The sequence below is a fragment of the Telmatherina bonti genome (assembly GCF_933228915.1).
Source record: "Telmatherina bonti genome assembly, chromosome: 15".
NCBI classification, from domain to species: Eukaryota; Metazoa; Chordata; class Actinopteri; order Atheriniformes; family Telmatherinidae; genus Telmatherina; species Telmatherina bonti.
The window spans coordinates 989,582-1,009,552 of NC_136613.1; the positions used below are offsets into that span (position 1 = coordinate 989,582).

General features: G+C 45.3%; 1 protein-coding gene across 4 annotated transcripts in view; it reads left to right on the forward strand.

Annotated features, from left to right (window-relative positions):
- Positions 1–19,971, forward strand: part of ttn.1 (titin, tandem duplicate 1) — a 215,722-nt gene that overhangs the window by 188,967 nt on the left and 6,784 nt on the right. For all 4 annotated transcript variants that reach the window (XM_079253959.1, XM_079253960.1, XM_079253961.1 and 1 more), the window contains 31 exons: positions 68–364; positions 515–1,102; positions 1,214–1,516; positions 2,712–3,008; positions 3,102–3,389; positions 3,493–3,798; positions 3,921–4,223; positions 4,299–4,604; positions 4,707–6,470; positions 6,549–6,842; positions 7,006–7,290; positions 7,384–7,683; positions 7,801–9,867; positions 9,991–10,293; positions 10,390–10,695; positions 11,113–11,403; positions 11,499–11,798; positions 11,927–12,232; positions 13,423–13,725; positions 13,858–14,139; positions 14,231–14,824; positions 14,933–15,220; positions 15,325–15,624; positions 15,708–16,010; positions 16,163–16,465; positions 16,548–17,132; positions 17,227–17,529; positions 17,749–18,048; positions 18,155–18,730; positions 18,819–19,124; positions 19,255–19,860. In XM_079253959.1, the coding sequence (XP_079110085.1) occupies positions 68–364; positions 515–1,102; positions 1,214–1,516; positions 2,712–3,008; positions 3,102–3,389; positions 3,493–3,798; positions 3,921–4,223; positions 4,299–4,604; positions 4,707–6,470; positions 6,549–6,842; positions 7,006–7,290; positions 7,384–7,683; positions 7,801–9,867; positions 9,991–10,293; positions 10,390–10,695; positions 11,113–11,403; positions 11,499–11,798; positions 11,927–12,232; positions 13,423–13,725; positions 13,858–14,139; positions 14,231–14,824; positions 14,933–15,220; positions 15,325–15,624; positions 15,708–16,010; positions 16,163–16,465; positions 16,548–17,132; positions 17,227–17,529; positions 17,749–18,048; positions 18,155–18,730; positions 18,819–19,124; positions 19,255–19,860 (13,953 nt within the window). The remainder of the gene's footprint in view (positions 1–67; positions 365–514; positions 1,103–1,213; positions 1,517–2,711; positions 3,009–3,101; positions 3,390–3,492; positions 3,799–3,920; positions 4,224–4,298; positions 4,605–4,706; positions 6,471–6,548; positions 6,843–7,005; positions 7,291–7,383; positions 7,684–7,800; positions 9,868–9,990; positions 10,294–10,389; positions 10,696–11,112; positions 11,404–11,498; positions 11,799–11,926; positions 12,233–13,422; positions 13,726–13,857; positions 14,140–14,230; positions 14,825–14,932; positions 15,221–15,324; positions 15,625–15,707; positions 16,011–16,162; positions 16,466–16,547; positions 17,133–17,226; positions 17,530–17,748; positions 18,049–18,154; positions 18,731–18,818; positions 19,125–19,254; positions 19,861–19,971) is intronic.

Sequence of the window (19,971 nt, forward strand, 5' to 3'; positions counted from 1 at the left end):
CTGATAACTAGCTGATTTTGTTCAAAGCTTATTTCTGCTCATAACAAACTCTTGCTGTGTTTTACAGAGGTGCCAAGCCCACCCATGAAACTTGGAATAGCAAATGTTACCAAGGACAGTGTTACCATTGCCTGGACCAGACCAGAATATGATGGTGGCAGCAGAGTCACTGGTTACCTGATCGATGCTGTGGAGAAAGGGCAAACCAAGTGGGTGAAGTGTGCCACTGTGAGGACTCTGACCCACACCATCAAGAGTCTGAGGGAGGGAGCAGAGTACTTCTTCAGAGTCCGAGCTGAGAACCATGCTGGACTCAGTGAGCCAAAGGAGATGATTGTTCCAGTTATTGTCAAGGAAATACAGGGTATTGGCTTAAGTTTTACTCTTACATTTTAATGATTATGAATGCTGGTGCCATATAGTGAGAATCTATCTTAACTGTCCCTTTCTGAAAATGAATGATGCTTATTTTACAACTAATTCACTTCAAATTCCTATTTTAATTTTTCAACAGAGGCTCCAGAGTTCAACTTGCAGAACTACCCCAAGAACACGGTTTATGTGAAAGCAGGATCCGACCTCACCTTCGAGATTCCTCTTACTGGCAAGCCCATGCCAAAAGTGTCTGTGTCCAAAAACAATGTTGTCATCAAAGGATCCAAGAGGCTTCTGACTGAAGTAACCCCAGACAGTTTAGTCATTACTCTGAATGAAAGCATTTCAACTGACGCAGGAAAGTATGAAATCATTGCCTCCAATGCAGGAGGTACAACCAAGATCTTCATTATATTTGTTGTGCTGGACAAACCCGGGCCTCCTATTGGCCCAGTTCAGATTGGAGAAGTTGGAGAGACTACAGTATGTCTGAGATGGGATCCTCCAGAATATGATGGCGGTAGCCCAGTTACCAATTATATTGTTCTGAAACGTGAGACCAGCACTCCCACATGGGCAGAGGTGTCAACTAACATCGCTAGAAGTGCCATCAAGGTGACTAAGCTGACCAAAGGAGAGGAGTATCAATTCAGAATCAAGGCTCAGAATCGTTATGGTGTCAGTGACCATATTGACAGCAAACCAGTCATGATAAAGCTTCCCTACAGTAAGCATTCCACTCTACTTGGTGGTGATCCTTTAGTTGTTTTTCGATACATCACTGTTACCTTAATTAAAATCTCTCTGAATTAAGACTAACACAAATACTGTTTCACAGCCATCCCTGGACCTCCATCCACACCATGGGTTAGCTTTGTTTCCAGAGAGAGCCTGACAGTCTGCTGGAATGAACCAGTCAATGATGGTGGAAATCCTGTCTTTGGATATCACCTTCAAATGAAAGAGAGGAGCAGCATCCTCTGGCAGAAGGTCAATAAAACAGCAATCCCAGGAAACCAATGGCGTGTCACCAATGTTTGCGCTGGACTCATCTATGAATTCAAGGTGGCAGCTGAAAATGCTGCTGGCATTGGAAAGTTAAGTAAGACCTCTGAGGAGGTGCTTGCTATCGATGCTTGTGGTAAGTTTTTTTTTTTTTTTTTTTTAAAACCTCATCAGTTTTAAGTCATTCAGCACTTATATTGTTACCTTTACTTATAAAGCTGAAATGACACAATTTTAAATCTGAAAGTTTAACCCAAAAGTATTTTAGTTCATGTTTGTTACCTATAGTGGATTTAGAATAACGGTGTGTTCAGACTAAACACATTTTGAGCATCAAGAGCATCAAGAGCGTCAGGTTTACATGTAAAGTCTATGTGGAGGTGTGTCAAGGAGGTGTCCAGGTTTCTCGCGTCACGTTTTGAGTGTTTGGAGCGTTGGCGTGATGCATGTCACGCGCCAAAAATTTAAAAAGTTTTACAAGGTTGACGCGCAGAACACACCGCAAAAGCCAGACATGGAAAATCTGAACTTTTGCCGCTTGACGCGGGGCATCAGCCAATCAGAGCGATCAGCTGGCAGCTCCTGGAGGATTTCTCTGGTGAACCCAGACACGGGGCTGAGACGCCCTACGACAGCATTCCTCATGCGGCTCTCTGACTCTTGCCTTGCGGCTCGTGAAGCAGCCGCTGGCTTTCTGAAAATGCATCTAAACAAGTCATAATGATCCTATAATATTTAGGATAACCATTCCCTGCTAAAAAGCTGATACTGATTTGGCAAAGTAGCAGGACACGTTGCCTAGCAACGCTTTGTTGGGGGGGGCTCTCTGCTGAGTGCAGCTCTTGTTGCATTAACAGTGACTATCACCGCCCTACGACGACGTTCTCTAGCTTTATTTATTAAATAAAACCATGCCGTCCCTCTACTGCACCGCCATCATTCAGACTGACCGGAAGGAAAGCTCCGCCTCCCTCCTCTCTTTCCCGCCGCGTCTGCCGCTCGCTCCAGACAAGCGGAAAACACGGCGGGAGCATGTTGGGCGTCGGACACAAAAGTGTTTGGTCTGAACACACTGTAAGAAAGTTCACTGGACAGTTTTAGGTTCCCTGCAGTAAACTGGGTTTTAAAAGAATTTTTTAGAACAGCGCACGCTTATTAATATATCAAGTTTTATTTATAATCACTTTACGAGACACTTTAAAAAGTAACAAACGAAAACAATCATAAATAAAGTCAACCTAGAATAAAAGAATTTCAGGACATGGTAATAGTTAAGCAGCTTTTTACTTCGGTTTAAGTAACCTTGAATCTTTTCCGCTCTTAATCTCCAGAGCCCCCTGCTAATGTCCGAATCACAGAAGTCACCAAGAATTCGGTCAGCCTGTCCTGGCAGAGGCCTCCATATGACGGTGGAAGCAAGATCACTGGCTACAGCGTGGAGAGAAGAGATGCTCCCAATGGCAGATGGGTAAAGGCCAACTTTACAAACATCATTGAACTGGGCTTCACAGTATCTGGACTGAACCAGGATGAGTCTTATGAGTTTAGAGTGTATGCCAGGAATGCTGTAGGGTCTGTCAGCAACCCATCTCTCATCGCTGGACCAGTCATGTGTGTTGATGCGTGTGGTAAGCTTCAATTTCCACCCACTGATTTTTACGTGGTTAACTTTTTTTCTATAACAGTTATTAGTTCATACATTAAATTCTCTTTTCTCGCAGGTGCACCAGCCATCGATCTTCCTCCTGAGTATCTGGATGTGGTACAGTACAAAGCTGGGGCTTCAGTGAAGCTCAGAGTAGGAATTATGGCTAAGCCTCTGCCAACTATCGAGTGGCTCAAAGATGGAAAGGAATTGGTAAAGTCTTCCACTGTATCCGTCGAAAGCACAACAGACTCCTCTGCTGTTCTGATCAAGGATGCAACTCGCTTTGACACTGGCTCATATGAGATCAAGATAAAGAATGTCCTGGGATCCGCATCAGCAACCATTCGGATTGAAATTCTCGGTATTTTAGCTTATCAATTCTTAATCAGTTTGACTCGTTTTTAACCACCGGTCATAGATTTATCTGTATATAATGTTAATAGTTCTTTCCTTCATTCTATCAGATAAGCCTGGACCCCCTGCTGGAATTATTAACTTCAACTCCATCACAGCAGACAAGATCATCTTCAGCTGGGATCCAGTTCCCGAATCTGATCAGGGAGGTTCCAAAGTTACCCACTACATTGTTGAAAGGCATGAAACCAGCAGAGTTGTCTGGTCAACCGTTTCAGATAGGCATGAGCAAACACACATCACCGTCGGCAAGCTGGTGCGTGGAAATGAGTATGCATTCCGCGTCATGGGTGTTAACAAGTTTGGAGTTGGAGAGCCTTTGGAGTCAGAACCTGTTATTGCTAAGAACGCCTTTGGTAAGTTTTAGTCCTTTCAGGGTTTTTTTTTTTTTTTTAAAGCATCCTACATATTTTTTCAGTTTTTTGTTGTTTTTTTGTTGTTTTTTTTTTTTTTAACATATCCATTGTGCTCTTCTAAGTTTCTCCTGGCCAGCCTCGTACTCCTGAGGTGAATACCATCACCAAGTCAACCATGTTGGTAGAATGGGACAAACCAGGTGTAGATGGCGGTAGCACCGTAACAGGCTACTATCTGGAGAGACGAGATAAGAAGAGCTTGCGCTGGATTAGAGTTTATAAAGACCCTGTCACCGATATTAAACAGTCTGTGTACCACTTGACTGAAGGAAACGAGTACCAATATCGTGTCTGTGCCATCAACAAAGCTGGAGAGGGGCCATACTCTGATGCATCAGACTACTATAAGGCAGCTGACCCAGTTGGTAAGTGCAATAATACGAACAGATTAAAATAAAAAGATGGTCTGCCCATTCTTTACAAGTACATTTTTTCTACAGATCCACCAGATGAGCCTTGCAAAATGAAGGTGGTGGACTCCACCAAGACATCCATCACCTTGGGCTGGTCCAAACCAGAATGGGATGGAGGCAGTGAGGTCATAAGCTATATGGTGGAGAAACTTGTTGAAGGAGAAGAAGAATGGGCCATGATTACATCTAAGGGAGAGGTCAAGACAACAGAATACACAGTTCATGACCTGAAACCAGATGTTAACTACTTCTTCAGAGTCTCTGCTGTAAACTGTGCTGGCCGTGGAGAGCCCCTGGAAATGACTGAGCCCGTGCAGGCCAAAGATATCCTGGGTAAATGAAAATTTTTCACCATCTTACATAGTCTGTTTTTTTTATAGGAGCTCAGTTTGTTGAGTCTGAGTAACATTTGTTTATTTCTTCTGATGTCTACAGAGGAGGCTCAGATTGACTCGGATGTTGCCATGAGGACTCACTACATCGTAAAGGCTGGCAATGACGTGGAGCTTTCTGTTCCTCTGAAGGGACGACCTGCTCCCACTGCCTCCTGGAGCAAAGGAGATGAATGTATTGATCGCGATCCCAAGTACGAGTTTCATCACTCGGACACAACCACAGTGCTCGTTATGCGTGAGGTTACCAGACTTGATACTGGAAAGTACACAGTCAAGATAGAGAATGGTGTAGGAGAACCCAAGGCACTAACGCTGTCTGTAAAGGTCCAGGATAGTCCAGCTCAGTGCAGGAACCTGGTCTTAAAGGATGTGACTCGTGGGAAGGTCACTCTCTGCTGGGAGCCTCCGCTACTTGATGGTGGTGCTGAAATCACAAACTACATAGTTGAGAAGAGGGACTCGTCCAAGAGATCTTACTCTGCAGTGACAAGCAAATGCACTGAAACAACATACACCATCGAAGATCTCTCAGAAAAGACGCCCTTCTTCTTCCGTGTCTTAGCAGAGAATGAGAATGGAATTGGTGATCCATGCGAAACACTTGAGCCGGTAAAAGCTACTGAGTCTCCAGGACCAGTCAAGGAAGTCTCCATGAAAGACTCCTCCAAGACCTCTGTCACCCTTCAGTGGCTGAAGCCTGATTACGATGGTGGCAGCATCATTTCTGACTACATTATTGAGAAGAAGCTGAAAGATGAGGAGTGGTCATTGGGAGGAACCAGTAGACAATGTGAGTTTGAGGTGAAGAAACTCAAGGAGCACTCTGATATGTTCTTCAGAGTTGCAGCCAGGAACGAGAAGGGACAGGGTGACTTTGTTGAGGCTGGGCCTATCAAGGTAATTGACTACATTATCACACCTGAGGCAGACATGAGAGAGTACCCAGATGGTCGCATCAGCGTTCGCCTAGGTCATAATGTACACATTGAGTTGCCATACAAAGGCAAACCCAGACCGGCTGTTCTGTGGTTGAAGGACAGCCTGCCTCTGAAGGAGAGTGACCAGGTGCGCTTCAAGACAACACAAAGCAAGGCTACACTGATGCTTAAGAATGTCAGGAAAGAGAATGAGGGTAAATACACCTTGACCCTTGACAATAAGGTCAACAGGAGATCCTTCCACATCCATGTCATCACTCTTGGACCTCCATCAAAGCCTGTTGGGCCCATCCTCCTGGATGAGGTGAGAGCTGAGAACATTATGATCTCATGGGAAGAACCCAATGATGATGGTGGTGGAGACATCACCTGCTACAGTGTAGAGAAGCGCAATACATCCCAGAATGACTGGAAGATGGCCTGTTCCAGTGTGATGGGCACTCAGTTCAGGGTCCCCAACTTGATCAAGGGTGTCCAGTACCAGTTCAGAGTCTGTGCTGAAAACAGGTATGGTGTCAGCGAGCCTTTAATCTCACAGATGGTTATTGCCAAGCACCAGTTCAGGCCTCCAGGCCCACCAGGCAAGCCTGTTGTATACAACGTGACCAATGATGGCATGACAATCCAGTGGGAGAAGCCCATCTATGATGGTGGAACGCCCATCCAGGGATACCATGTGGAGAAAAAGGAAAAGAACAGCATCATGTGGCAAAAGGTGAACACTGTGCTGATCAAGGAAACAGATTTCAGGATTTTGGAACTCATTGAAGGCCTGGAGTACTCCTTCAGAGTGTTTGCTCAGAATGATGCTGGCTTCAGCCGAATGAGTGACGAGAGCAAATCAACAATGGCTGTCAGTCCTGTTGGTAAGTGTTGATTGAGACCAGTATGTTACTCTGATTCCTTGTGAAACACCGGACTGACTGAAATGTGGTGTCTTTCAGATCCTCCTGGTCAGCCCGACTACACTGATGTGACCAGTGACTCTGTGGCGCTGAAATGGGACGCACCTAAACGTGATGGTGGCAGCAAGATTACTAGCTACAGCATTGAAAAACGTCAAGGACATGGACGGTGGTTCAAGGCCAATCTGACTGATGTGCATGACTGTCAATATACCGTCACGGGGTTGGCAATGAATGAGCGCTACGAGTTCAGGGTCATTGCCAGGAATGCCATCGGTGTTGTTAGTCCTCCATCCAACTCGTCCGGCCTGATTGTTGTCAGAAGTGAAAATGGTGAGTTTGAACGTGGGAACATTAGAGAAGTTTAATGTTGGTTCACTTATTTGCTTAGAGTTATATTATGCTCATAAATTTGTTGTCAAACTGTGGAACTTGACCGTCTCTCAGAGACGTATTTTACACTATATAATAATGCAGTTTTTTTTCCCCAATCTAGCAACTCCAAATATCGAGTTTGGTCCAGAATACTTTGAGGGCTTGACGGTCAAGGCAGGAGACAACATCAGAGTGAAGGTGACCATCACTGGACGCCCAGTTCCCAAGGTTGTCTGGTACAGAGATGATGTGGAGGTCACCAAAAAGATGATGGACATTATCACTGTTCCTGGATCCAGCACTTTGTTTGTCAGGGATGCTGACCGTTCACATCGTGGTCTCTACACTGTAGAAGCTACCAATGGATCAGGATCCAAGAAAGAAAGCATTCTTGTACAAGTCCAAGGTACAGTTCAGACAGATTTCTCTTTCTATTTTAGAGCTATAGTCCATATAATTGTATTTATTGATTACTTTCTCACATGTCTGTGCACTGCAGACACACCTGGGGAGCCAGTCGGCCCAATCACCTTCAGCAACATCTCAGAAGGAAAATGCACTCTAAGTTGGAACCCACCAGAGAACGATGGCTGCTCTGAGATTTCACATTACATCATTGAGAAGCGAGAGACTGCTAAGATCTCCTGGGCCTTAGTGTCAGATGAGTGTAGAGAGTGCACTTTTAATGCAACAAAACTCATCAAGACTAACGAGTACCAGTTCAGGGTCTCTGCTGTAAACAAGTTTGGGGTTGGCAGACCTTTAGAATCCGGCCCCATCATTGCACAGATGCAATATAGTAAGTGCAGCATGAAGAAGATTTAAAACCAGAACATTTAAAAAAAAACAAAACATACATTTTGAATTATTTGTACTTTATAATTTTGCACTAAACTATCAAAATTATTTCCCTTAGCATCTCCTGATGCTCCAGGAACTCCTGACGCCACTGAAGTAACAGGAGAGAGCATTACCTTGTCCTGGACTCCTCCAACATCTGATGGAGGAAATCCCATTCAGTACTACATCTTGGAGAAACGGGAGAAGAAGACTGTTCGGTTCTACAAGGTGATTACCAAAAAGCCCATCATCGAATGTGCCCACAAGGTGCTGAACCTAACAGAGGATATGGAATATGAGTTCCGTGTCATGGCCGTCAATGATGCTGGTGTTGGCACCCCAAGCAACATCTCTATGCCTATAAAGGCTGCTGAGCCAAAAGACATTCCTTGTGCTCCATCTGTGATCTGTGTGTCAGACTCAACCAACACCTCCATTAGCTTGGAATGGACTAAGCCTGTGGATGACGGAGGCATGGAGATTCTTGGCTACATCATCGAGATGGTGAAAGGGGATGAGCCTGAATGGAAGAGAGTAAATGAGGAGCTTGTGGCAGAAACAAATTACATGGTGACGGGTCTGCAGACAGGAGCTGAGTACAGTTTCCGTGTTGCAGCTGTCAATCATGTAGGAAGAGGTGAAGACAAGGAAACTTCTGAACCTGCTCAGGCTGTTGACAGGTTAACAGCACCACAGGTGGATATCGATGCTAGCTTTAGGCAGACACACATTGTCAAGGCTGGAGGTTCAGTGTGTCTGGGCATTCACTTCAGAGGAAAACCCATTCCTTCTGCCACCTGGGTGAAAGAGGAGGGTGAGCTGGGTGCTATGTCAGAAGTCATAACTACCGATGGCTACAGCTCTCTCAGTATTGAGAACTGCTCAAGAAATGATACGGGCAAATACACTGTTAACCTGGAGAACTCCAGTGGCAGCAAAGCCATTACATTTGTGGTGAAAGTGATGGACACTCCTGGCCCTCCACAATCTGTAGCTTTCAAAGAGGTCACCAGAGGCTCAGTCACACTTACCTGGGAGCCTCCTCTCAATGATGGTGGAGCCCGCATTCATCACTTTATTGTTGAGAGGCGTGAAGCTAGCCGGCGTACATGGCAGCAGTCTGGTGGCAAGTGTACACAGCATATCCTCAAAATCCAGGACCTGCTGGAGGGAGTGCCCTACTTCTTTAGAGTCTCTGCTGAGAACCAGCATGGTGTGGGCGAGGCATTCGAACTGACTGAACCCGTCATTGCCACAGCAGAGCCCTCATCTCCAAAGAGACTGGACATCCTTGACACCACAGACAACTCTGTTTCACTGGGATGGACCAAGCCAGAGCACGATGGTGGCAGCCGCATCCAGTGTTATGTTGTTGAAGCCAAGCCAAAGGGTACTGAGAAGTGGGTCGTAGTTGGCAACACCAAGAATCTCACCTATAATGTTGAAAAACTCAACAAGGGTGATGAGTATGACTTCCGTGTAAAGGCCAAGAATGAAGCTGGCTACAGCCAGGCAAAAGAAACTCTGGCTCCTGTGCTGGTCAAAGAGCCTCACATTGAACCTGCAGCTGACCTCAGCGAGATCACCAACCAGCTCGTCACGTGCAGGTCTGGTAGTACCTTCACAATAGATGTTCCCATCAGTGGTAGACCTGCTCCTAAAGTCACCTGGAAGCTGGAGGAGATGAGGCTTAAGAACTCAGATAGAGTCTCCATTAAAGTAACCAAGAACAGAGCCAGTATCTCAGTCAAAGAGGCCATGAGAGGAGATGGTGGTAAATACTACCTAACTCTGGAGAATGTGACAGGAACCAAGACCTTCACCATTGAAGTTAATGTCACAGGCAGACCCAGTCCTCCAACTGGACCCATTGAAATCTCATCCATCACATCCGAGTCTTGCGTGGTCAACTGGCAGCCACCTGAGGATGATGGTGGCACTGACATCACCAACTACATTGTAGAAAAACGCGAATCTGGTTCCACAGCATGGCAGCTGATCAACTCTAGTGTGAAGCGCACCTCTCTCCACGTCAGTCACCTGACCAAATACATGCAGTACACATTCAGAGTCTCAGCAGAGAACAGATTTGGTGTCAGCAAGTCCACTGAGTCTGAGACTATCGTTGCAGAGCATCCTTTTAGTAAGTGCTACTCCCCTCACACACAAACAATTAGATATTTGAAGCATTTTACAATATAAAAAAATACAAATCTTCTCTTGAACCATGTTATAACTAATACAAAAATCAAATATTTAATTACAGCACCTCCAGGTCCCCCAACAAAACCATCAGTCTTCAATGTCACAGCTAACACAATGACTTTGAAATGGGAGGAGCCGTACCATGATGGCGGAAGCAAGGTGACAGGCTACTGGATAGAGAAGAAGGAGAGAAACAACATCCTGTGGGTCAGGGAGAACAAGATTCCATGCTTTGAGTGCTATTACAAGGTGGAAGGTCTGGTGGAAGGTTTGGAATACCAGTTCAGGGTTTATGCCATGAACAGTGCTGGGCTTAGCAAAGCCAGTGAGGCTTCCAAAGGAGCAGTTGCTCAGAACCCAGTTGGTAAGTGTGGACTAAGTTTAGTTTTTTACAATGCATTTTATATTCCTGGATATGCTGTTAAGCAAAAATGTCTGACACTTTTGGTTTGCTGTTTAGATCCACCAAGTAAACCTGAAGTCACAAATGTTACCAGAACCACCGTCTCCCTCAAATGGTCGGCTCCATTGAACGACGGTGGCAGTCCCATCGTGGGCTACATTGTTGAGCGTAAACCATACACCTTGACAGGTGAGGGCCGCTGGCTCAAATGTAACTACACCAATGTGACGGACAACTTCTTCACTGTCACGGCCCTGGGAGAGGGAGAGCCTTATGAATTCAGAGTTATTGCCAAGAATGCCAACCAGGTGTTCAGCATTCCCTCTCAGTCTACTGGATCTGTGCAGTGCAAGACCGACTTTGGTAAGATTTACATCCATGGAACAATCCCACCCCATGCAGTGCACTGACGGTCATGATGGCAGAATGAAATCATCATATTAACCCTTTAACTTTCACATTAACAAAAAGGCCAGAGAAAAATGTTTCTCTGTTTTTCCATTTGTTTTGGACATGAATAAACACAATAAATGTTATTTAGCTAAGTTAATTATCATGAAACAACAGTGAAATGGTTGAAATTTGAAATAGTGTTTTAACAGTTTGGGTTTTACATGCCCAATTTACCATTTTTATGCTTTTTTTTTTTTTTTAAGAAAGTAATCAAAGTCACTGCAAATTTAACCCTTCCAAATATTAGACCAGGACCTAAAAGGGATCCACTGAATGTAATACCCCCTAGTTTGAACAAAGTTTAAGGTCTTTGTATGGTTTCAACAGAGCCTCCAAAGGCCCAGCTGGACAGCAAACTCCTGTCTGAGACAGTAATGGTTAGAGCTGGTTCAGATCTGGTTCTGGATGCTGCAGTGGGCGGCAGGCCTGATCCCAAGGCCTCCTGGTCCAAGGGCAACAGGGAACTGGACATGTGCGAAAAATACCACCTACAGTACACCCCCACTAGAGCCATGGCCATCATTAAATTCTGTGACAGAGACGACACTGGAAAATACATCTTGACCGTCAGAAACGTAAGTGGAACCAGGACTGCCGAGGTCAACGTTAAAGTGCTTGGTAAGTAGCTATTTGTTTCAAACCATCATAAAAATTAGATCTCCTTCTACACATTTGTGCAGTAACTTAGCATGAGCACATTTTGATTTTTACAGACACACCTGGAGTGTGTGAAGGCAGCATCGAGATCAGTAAGATAACAGAAGAGTCATGCACACTGAGCTGGAAGCCTCCTCTTGAGGATGGCGGTGATGAGGTCGCTTACTACATGGTGGAGAGGCGTGACACCAACAGACTGAACTGGGTGATCATGCATGCCGAGTGCAAGGAGCTGACCTGCAACATCACCGGTCTGTTTAAGAACACAGAGTACCTGTTCAGAATCCGGGGAGTCAACAAGTACGGACCTGGTGTTTACCTCCAGTCACAGCCAATGGTGGCCAGAAACACATTCAGTGAGTACAAAAAGGGAAATTACTGGGCATATATGTTCTTCATGTGTATATAGATTCATAAGGATTAAGAGATTGCAAAAGTTACTGATGCCCTGTCTACACTTAATATTTTTCCTGTCTTATTTCAGCTGTGCCGACTCCTCCTGGAGCTCCAGAGATCCTGGCATCAGGAAAGGACTTCGCCACCATCGAGTGGCTGAAACCAGAGAGTGATGGTGGAAGCCCATTGATCCATTACCTGGTGGAAAGACGTGAAAGAAAGAGTGCCCGCTGGGTTAAAGTCAACAGGGATGGTGCTCATCTGGACACCGTTCTGAAGGTTTCTGGTTTAACCGAAGGCAACATCTACCAGTTCAGGGTGACAGCCATCAACAAGGCTGGCGAAAGCGAGGCCAGTGAAGTCTCATTGTATGTCGTCTGCAGAGTGCCAACATGTAAGTCTGTCTGTTCAATCCCCAACACATCAATCAATCAGTCTTTATTTATAAAGCACTTTTCATACAGTTAAAGTGTAGCGCAAAGTGCTTTACATTAAAAGCCAAAAAAAAGATAAAAAAACAAAGTTACTGATATACTTCATATGTAAGCCACTTTGGATAAAAGCTTCTGCTAAATGACTGTAGAATAGAATAGAACTTATCAAATCCCCCTAAACTGAAAGCCTGTGAAACCCACATAAACACAACATTGCAAACTCATTAAATTGTTTCTCAAGAGGCGCCATTCCAACCCCATTAACTGTGTTGAGAATATAAAACACTGGAAAAATAAAAGATATTAAGACTAAATGAAAATTTAAGAGAAAAACAACAAATAAAAGTTAACATATAGTAAAATAATAAATAAAACTTTAAAAATCATAAAAACAATTATAATTTAAAAAATATTCATCAAAAGCTTTACTAAAAATGTCAGTTTCAAGCTGCTTCTTAAGGATATGAACACTCCCAGCAGCCCTCGGGTCCTTGACAAGGCTGTTCCACAGGCGAGGACCATAAACACTAAAAGATGCCTCTCCATACCTCCCGGTCCTCGCCTTTGGGATAAACCAAAGACCAGCCCCCGACAACCTGAGAGCCCTGGGAGGTTCATAAGCTAAAAGCAAGTCTGATAAATACCTCCGGCTCAGACTTTTAAGAGCTTTATAAACCAATAAGAATATTTTAAAATGAACTCAGAAGCACAAAGAAAGCCAATGCAGAGATTTTAACACTGGTGTAATGTGAGCTCTCTTTCTGGTCTTCGTCAGTAGACGAGTGACTGAGTTTTGTATAGGCTGCAGTGGGTTTATAGGTTTTTTTTTCAGAAGACCAGAAAGAAGAGTATCACAATAACCTATTGCAAGGCTGATAAAAGCATGGACCAGTGTGTCTGCATTGGGCCGAGAGAGGAACTGTCACTCTGGAAACGATGAAAGAACCCCGTCCTAGTTATGTTTTTAATATGCAATATGAAATTGAGATCATAATCAACGACAACTTTGAGGTTCTTTACTTCTTCAGAGGGATTAAAAGAAAAGTATTTACCACAATCATGGTGGTTCTTCAGTACCACCTGAACAACCACCATGAACGTGTTAAGGCGATCTGTCCAGATCCATAATCTTTTTATCCTGTCCCCTTAGGCACCCCTGCTCCTCCTTCTATCCCTCGTATCACCGACACCCACGCTGACAGTATCAGCCTGGCCTGGTCTCGACCTGTGGAGGATGGAGGAGCTGATGTGATGGGTTACATCCTGGAAATGCAGGAGGCTGGAGCAGAAGAATGGACCAAGGCCCATGAGAAGACCCTGCGCACTACTGAGTATGTGGTGAGCGGACTTTCTGCAGGCAAGAAGTATTGTTTCAGAGTGGCTGGCATCAACATCAATGGTACCGGAGACTTCAGTGAACCATGTGCTGAAACTGAGCCCGTGGAGAGAATTGGTAAGCAGTTAAAAAGGGAACAAACTAAACCATGTCCCCTTTGTGTTTCACAGCAAAAAAAAAAAAAAAAAAATTAAGCAACTTAGGCATTAAAAAGGCATTAAACCAGGTATATTGTTCCCTTTCTAACAGAAACTCCTGACTTCGAGCTGCACGATGACCTAAAGAAGACAATCTGCCTGCGCGCCGGCGGTTCGCTCCGTCTTTTTGTCAATGTCACAGGTCGTCCTGCTCCTACCATCACTTGGAGCAAGCCAGACGTTGACCTCCAAAACAGAGGCTTCATTGAGGTCACCAGCACTTCCACCACTCTAATCATTGACAAGGTACACCGGTACGACGCGGGCAAGTACACCCTGGTGGCTGAGAACACTGCCGGGAAACAGGAAGTCAGCATTCTCGTCAAGGTCTACGGTGAGCTGATTACAATATGCAGAAAGAATCTTCAAATCAAAGAAATTCTGCTGTGGTTTAATATGACAGCAAAATTTGCTTCTCCTTTTAGATACTCCTGGACCAACGGGGCCCATCACGATCAAGGAGCTCACTAAGGAGTCTGCAACCATCTCTTGGGAAGCTCCAACTGTGGATGGCGGTGCTCCTGTCAACAACTACATCATTGAGAGACGTGAGGCTTCTATGAGAGCCTACAAGACGGTCACGTCCAAGTGCAGTAAAACATCCTACAAGATCGATGGCCTAATGGAGGGCATGCTGTATTATTTCCGGGTCCTCCCTGAAAACATCTATGGTATTGGGGAGCCCTGCGAGACTCCAGACATCATCCTGGTATGTGAGGTGCCTCTTCCACCACACAAGCTGGAGGTGATTGATGTCACCAAGACCACAGTCACTCTGGGCTGGGAAAAGCCTGAGCATGATGGTGGCAGCAGACTCACTGGCTACATTATTGAAGCTTGCAAGTTTGGCACTGACAAATGGATGAAGGTGGCCACACTGAAACTCACAGACTTTGAGCACACCATTGAGAAGCTGACTGAGAATGAGCAGTTCTTGTTCAGAATCAGAGCCGTCAACAGCAGAGGAGCCAGCGAACCCAAGGAGCTTGTTTCCGCTGTGACCGTACAGGAACAGAGAGGTAACACAAATCTGCAGAAATATCTGTAGAAAAAATGTGTTTAAAATACTCAAGTAAAGGAAAATTCAAATGAAAACTGTTGTTAAACTTGCTTTTCTTTTCTTGCAGTGATGCCTATGGTGGACTTTTCCAGTATTCCTCAGAAGGTTGTCAATGTCTTAGCGAGTAAGACCCTGGAACTGGACCTCCCCATCATTGGCAGACCTCCTCCTGTATGCTCCTGGTACTTTGGTGACAACAAGCTGAAGATCACAGACCGCATCAAGATCAAGAGTACTGGAAAGTTCTCCAAGCTGACTGTGTCCGAAACAACTATCGACGATACCGGTGACTACACCCTGGAGCTAAAAAATGCTGTTGGTGTCATCACTGAGGTCATCAAGGTCATCGTTCTCTGTAAGCAGCCATTTTAATCTAATTTTTTCAGATGAACAGGACCACAGTTGATCAAAACTAAGTGGCATATTTCTAATTATCCCTTCTGTTGCTACTTTCACTAGCTAAACCTGACGAGCCAACTGGACCCTTCAAGTTTGATGAAGTTGATGCCACCACTGTGTCCTGCAGCTGGAATCCTCCTCTCAGAGATGGTGGTGCTCCCATCAGTGGTTATGTGGTGGAGCAGCGTGACGCTCATAGACCTGGCTGGGTGCCTGTCTGCGACTCTGTCAGCAGACCAACATTCAAGTTTGAGAATCTAATTGAGGGAGATGAGTACGTCTTCCGTGCAGCTGCCACAAATCGATACGGCACTGGAGAGTTCTTGCAGTCTGAAATTGTCACATGCAAGAGCTTGAAGAGTAAGACTTTGTGAATCATTTCAAGTTTAATCTCAACTTGCGGTACAGGAGCACAACAGTAAGATGTTTTGCTTCCTCCACAGATGTGCCTGGACCTCCTGGTCGCCCAATTGTCTTTGATGTGTCTCGTGATGGCATGACTGTGGCCTGGGAACCGCCAGAGGAAGATGGAGGTCTTGAGGTGTCTGGATACATCATTGAGCGCAAAGAAGTCCGGTCTGACAGATGGGTGCGTGCCAACAAGAACCCCATAACCATGACCAGGTACAGATCTACTGAGTTGATTGAAGGCCTGGAGTATGAACACAGAATCACTGCCATGAACGCCAGAGGCCTGAGCAAACCAAGTCTGCCATCCAAACCAGCTGTGGCAACTGATCCTATTGGTAAGTAAAAGCTTTAGTAGGAAGCTTAGAACACTTTAAACTTTCAGTAAGAATGTGGTTGACATGAAAAACCGTATGAAAACAAATAAAGGTGGTTATATAATATATTCCAGTAGCAGCTGGAAGTGCTGACATGCAACTCTTCTGTGCAGATCCACCTGGTTGTCCTCAGAACCCCAGGATCACAGATACAACCAAGTCCTCTGTTTCTCTGGCCTGGAGTCCACCTGATGATGAGGGAGATGCCAGAGTGGATGGTTATCTGATTGAGATGCAGAAGGTGGGTACAATGGCCTGGATCAAATGCAACACCACACCATCTATGATCTGCGAGTACACTCTGACCAACATGCCACAAGGAGAGGAATTCAAGTTCCGAGTGATGGCTTGCAATGCTGGTGGTTCTGGAGAGCCTGCTGAAGTACCTGGAGCTGTCAAGGTTATTGAGATGCTCGGTAAGGAAAGAAAAAACTATGGGAATGTGGGGATTCAAATTTGTTCAGAATCAGTGACTTTTGTAACTTCATTGCTTTCCAGAATCACCTGACTATGAACTGGAGCTGAAATACAAAGATGTGTACGTGGTACGCAATGGAGGGGTGCTCCGACTCTCCGTACCCATCAAAGGTAAACCTCAGCCAACCTGTTCATGGTCCAAGGATGGTGATGCCGTCTCCACCAAAGCTATGATAGCCTCCAACGAGGATGCCAGTGAGCTGGTGATCAAGGGAGCAGAGAGGAGTGATTCTGGCCTGTACAACCTCTTATTGGAGAATAAGGTCGGTAAGAAGAAAACGCAAATAAAGGTGAAGGTTATTGGTCGCCCAAGTGCTCCAGAAGGACCAATGGTGTTTGAGGAGATTCAAGCCAACTCAATAAAAGTGTCCTGGAAGGCGCCCAATGATGATGGAGGCTCAGAGATCCTGGGTTACATCGTAGAGAGGCGTGAAGCAACCAGAAATGCCTGGTACACGGTAGACTCTAGAGTGACTGAAACTCAGCTTGTTGTTAAAGGACTGAGGGAGGGAACAGAGTACCACTTCAAGGTCACAGCTGAGAACTCCTTTGGTATCAGCGCATCTCTGAAGTCTGATCAGCCAGTGATACCCAAGACTCCTCTCTGTAAGTATTTTCTTTTCAGAAAAACAACTTTAAGTAGCGTGAAACCGTCCAGTTACATCTCCAAACTGCTTCCATGATCTTCCTTTTTATCCAGGTGCCCCCGAACCTTCCAGCACCCCACCAGAGATCATGGATGTCACAAAGAGCTCAGTGGCTCTTGCCTGGTCCCGACCAAAGGATGATGGTGGCTCTGCCATTACCGGCTACTTTGTTGAATACAAGGTGGTTTCTGCAGAGACATGGTCCCGCCATGGCAACAAGACAACTTCTACAATGTTCACCCTGCCTGGATTGACTCCTGACACCGAGTACCAGTTCCGCATTGTTGCAGTCAACAACATAGGCGAGAGCGAGGCTGGTCCTGCATCTGATCCCATCACATGCAAAGATCCATTTGGTGAGTGTCCTGTTAATCCTGGATGGACATGATACAACCAACTCTTTATGGCATAGATGTAAATCTAATTTCCTCTTTTGGTTTATCAACATTACCTGTTTTAAAATCAGTTTGGCTCACTCTTTCTCCTTCAGTTTTACTGACAGTGACTTCAGATTAATTGCAGGTATTAAGTGAAAACCCCTGGATGAAATGGACTTTTTTATTTTTCTGATTCAGACAAGCCCAGCCAACCAGGTGAGATTGACACGGTGAATGTCAGTAACAACTTAATCACCATCCGTTGGCAACCGCCAGAGTGTGATGGTGGAAAGGATGTCCTGGGCTACTGGGTTGAATACAGGAAGTCCATTGAGAGCACATGGAAGAAGTGCAACAAGCAGAGGCTGAAGGACAAGGAGTTCACCATGCCGGGACTGGCTGAGGCCACAGAATACGAGTTCAGAGTATTTGCTGAGAATGAAACGGGAATGAGTCAACCTCGTAGGACTGCCACATGCATCAAGACTAAACTAAGTGGTGAGTATGCCCAAATGTCATGTGAAAAGTCTGAAAGGTAACTCAACTTGCTGACCAAGTTGGTTTAACTGAGATTTTACATACTCTTCTTGTCTTACACCTACAGTTGAAAGCAAACCAAGCCTGAGGAAGGAAATGGATGAAGTAACTGCCAAGCTTGGCCAGCCTGCAGTCATGAAGTGCCAGATTATTGGCAGACCTGTCCCAGAAATTAAGTGGTATCATGTTGGCAAGGAGATTGTTGAGTCCCGCAAGTATGAGATAAGCTCAGATGGCCGCAACCACTCGCTGTCTATCATGACTGACCAGCAGGAGGATGAGGGAGAATATATCTGCAAGGCCATTAATGATGCAGGGGAAGCTGAGACATCTGGGGTTCTGGTGTTGGAGGCTGCTCCCTCTTTCCATCCTGACTACCCATTGAAGGATACCTACTATGCAGGACTGGGAACGACTCTGCGCATCCATGCTGTTTACATTGGTCGTCCTGAGCCGAAGATCATGTGGCTACATGGAGCAAAGACACTAGAGAATACCGAGGACATTAGCATTGAGACTACTGAACTCTACACACACCTGGTCATCAAGAATGTCCAGCGTAGAGTACATGGAGGGAAATACAGGATCAGACTGCATAACCATTTTGGCAGGGCAGACACGGCATTCAGTGTTGAAATCTATGGTATGTTCAGTAAATGACATGCTCAGAATACATCTGTAAAGATGATATCAGATTATAAAATAACAAAATGTAATGGCTTTTTTTCCAGACAAACCTGATTTACCTCAGGGTCCCATTATCTTGGAAGCCCTCCTCAAGAACTCCGTAATCATCAGCTGGAAGCCTCCCATGGACGACGGAGGCTGCATGATAACCAATTACATTGTAGAGAAGCGCGAGGATAAGGAGGGCACTGAGTGGGAATTGGTGTCCTCATCCATCAACGGCACATCCTGTCGTGTTCCCAACCTCATTGATAGTGCTGGATACTTCTTCCGTGTATATGCCCAGAATCGCTACGGCAACAGTGAGCCCCTGGAGCTGACTTCCCCTATTCTAATCAAGAGCCAGCTGGGTAAGTGTAACATGACTGACAGATATTTCATGAGAAGTTCCCATCCTGAAACCTCTAGATTTAGAAGAGATACACAGCAATCTGATACAAAGGCCCTGACAATAGCTTTGTATTTCTGTTATGTCCACAGAGAAACCCTCCCCACCTCTGTCACCAGTTGTTTCTGGAATCACCAAGGACTCCTGCGTGGTTTCCTGGAAACCTCCACTAACTGATGGAGGATCCAAGATCAAGAGTTATTGCCTTGAGGAGAAGCACAAGAAGGACAAGAAGGAATGGACTGAATGGACTCCGGTGACCACAGACGACATCAAACAGACGGTGTTCTCTGTCAAGCGCCTGACTGAGGGCATGCAGTACATCTTCCGTGTGAAGTGTGAGAACCTCGGAGGACAGAGTGACTACAGTGAGGAGACTAGTCCCATCATTCCAGCAGCAACAGTGGAGGTGCGAGCTCCTGCCTTTAAGGAGGAACTAAGAAACATGAGTGTCAAGTATAAGAGCAATGCTACCCTTGTCTGCAAGATCACAGGACAGCCCAAGCCTGTCATTAAATGGTTCAGACGAGGAAAGGAGATCCATTCGGATGGAATGAAGATCAAGATCCAGGAGTTCAAGGGAGGATATCACCAGCTGGTCATCACTGAGGCTGATGAGGAGGACTCAACTGTATATCAGATCAGGGCTACCAACCAGGGAGGCTCCATCTGTGCTACAGTCTCTCTGGATGTTGAGAGTAAGTATACAAGTTTTCAATTGCTCCACCAATGTGAAAACATATTTAGAGGAGGTTTAAGCACATGTAATTAAAAAACATGACCGCTTACTGGAAGTCTTTCTCTCATTT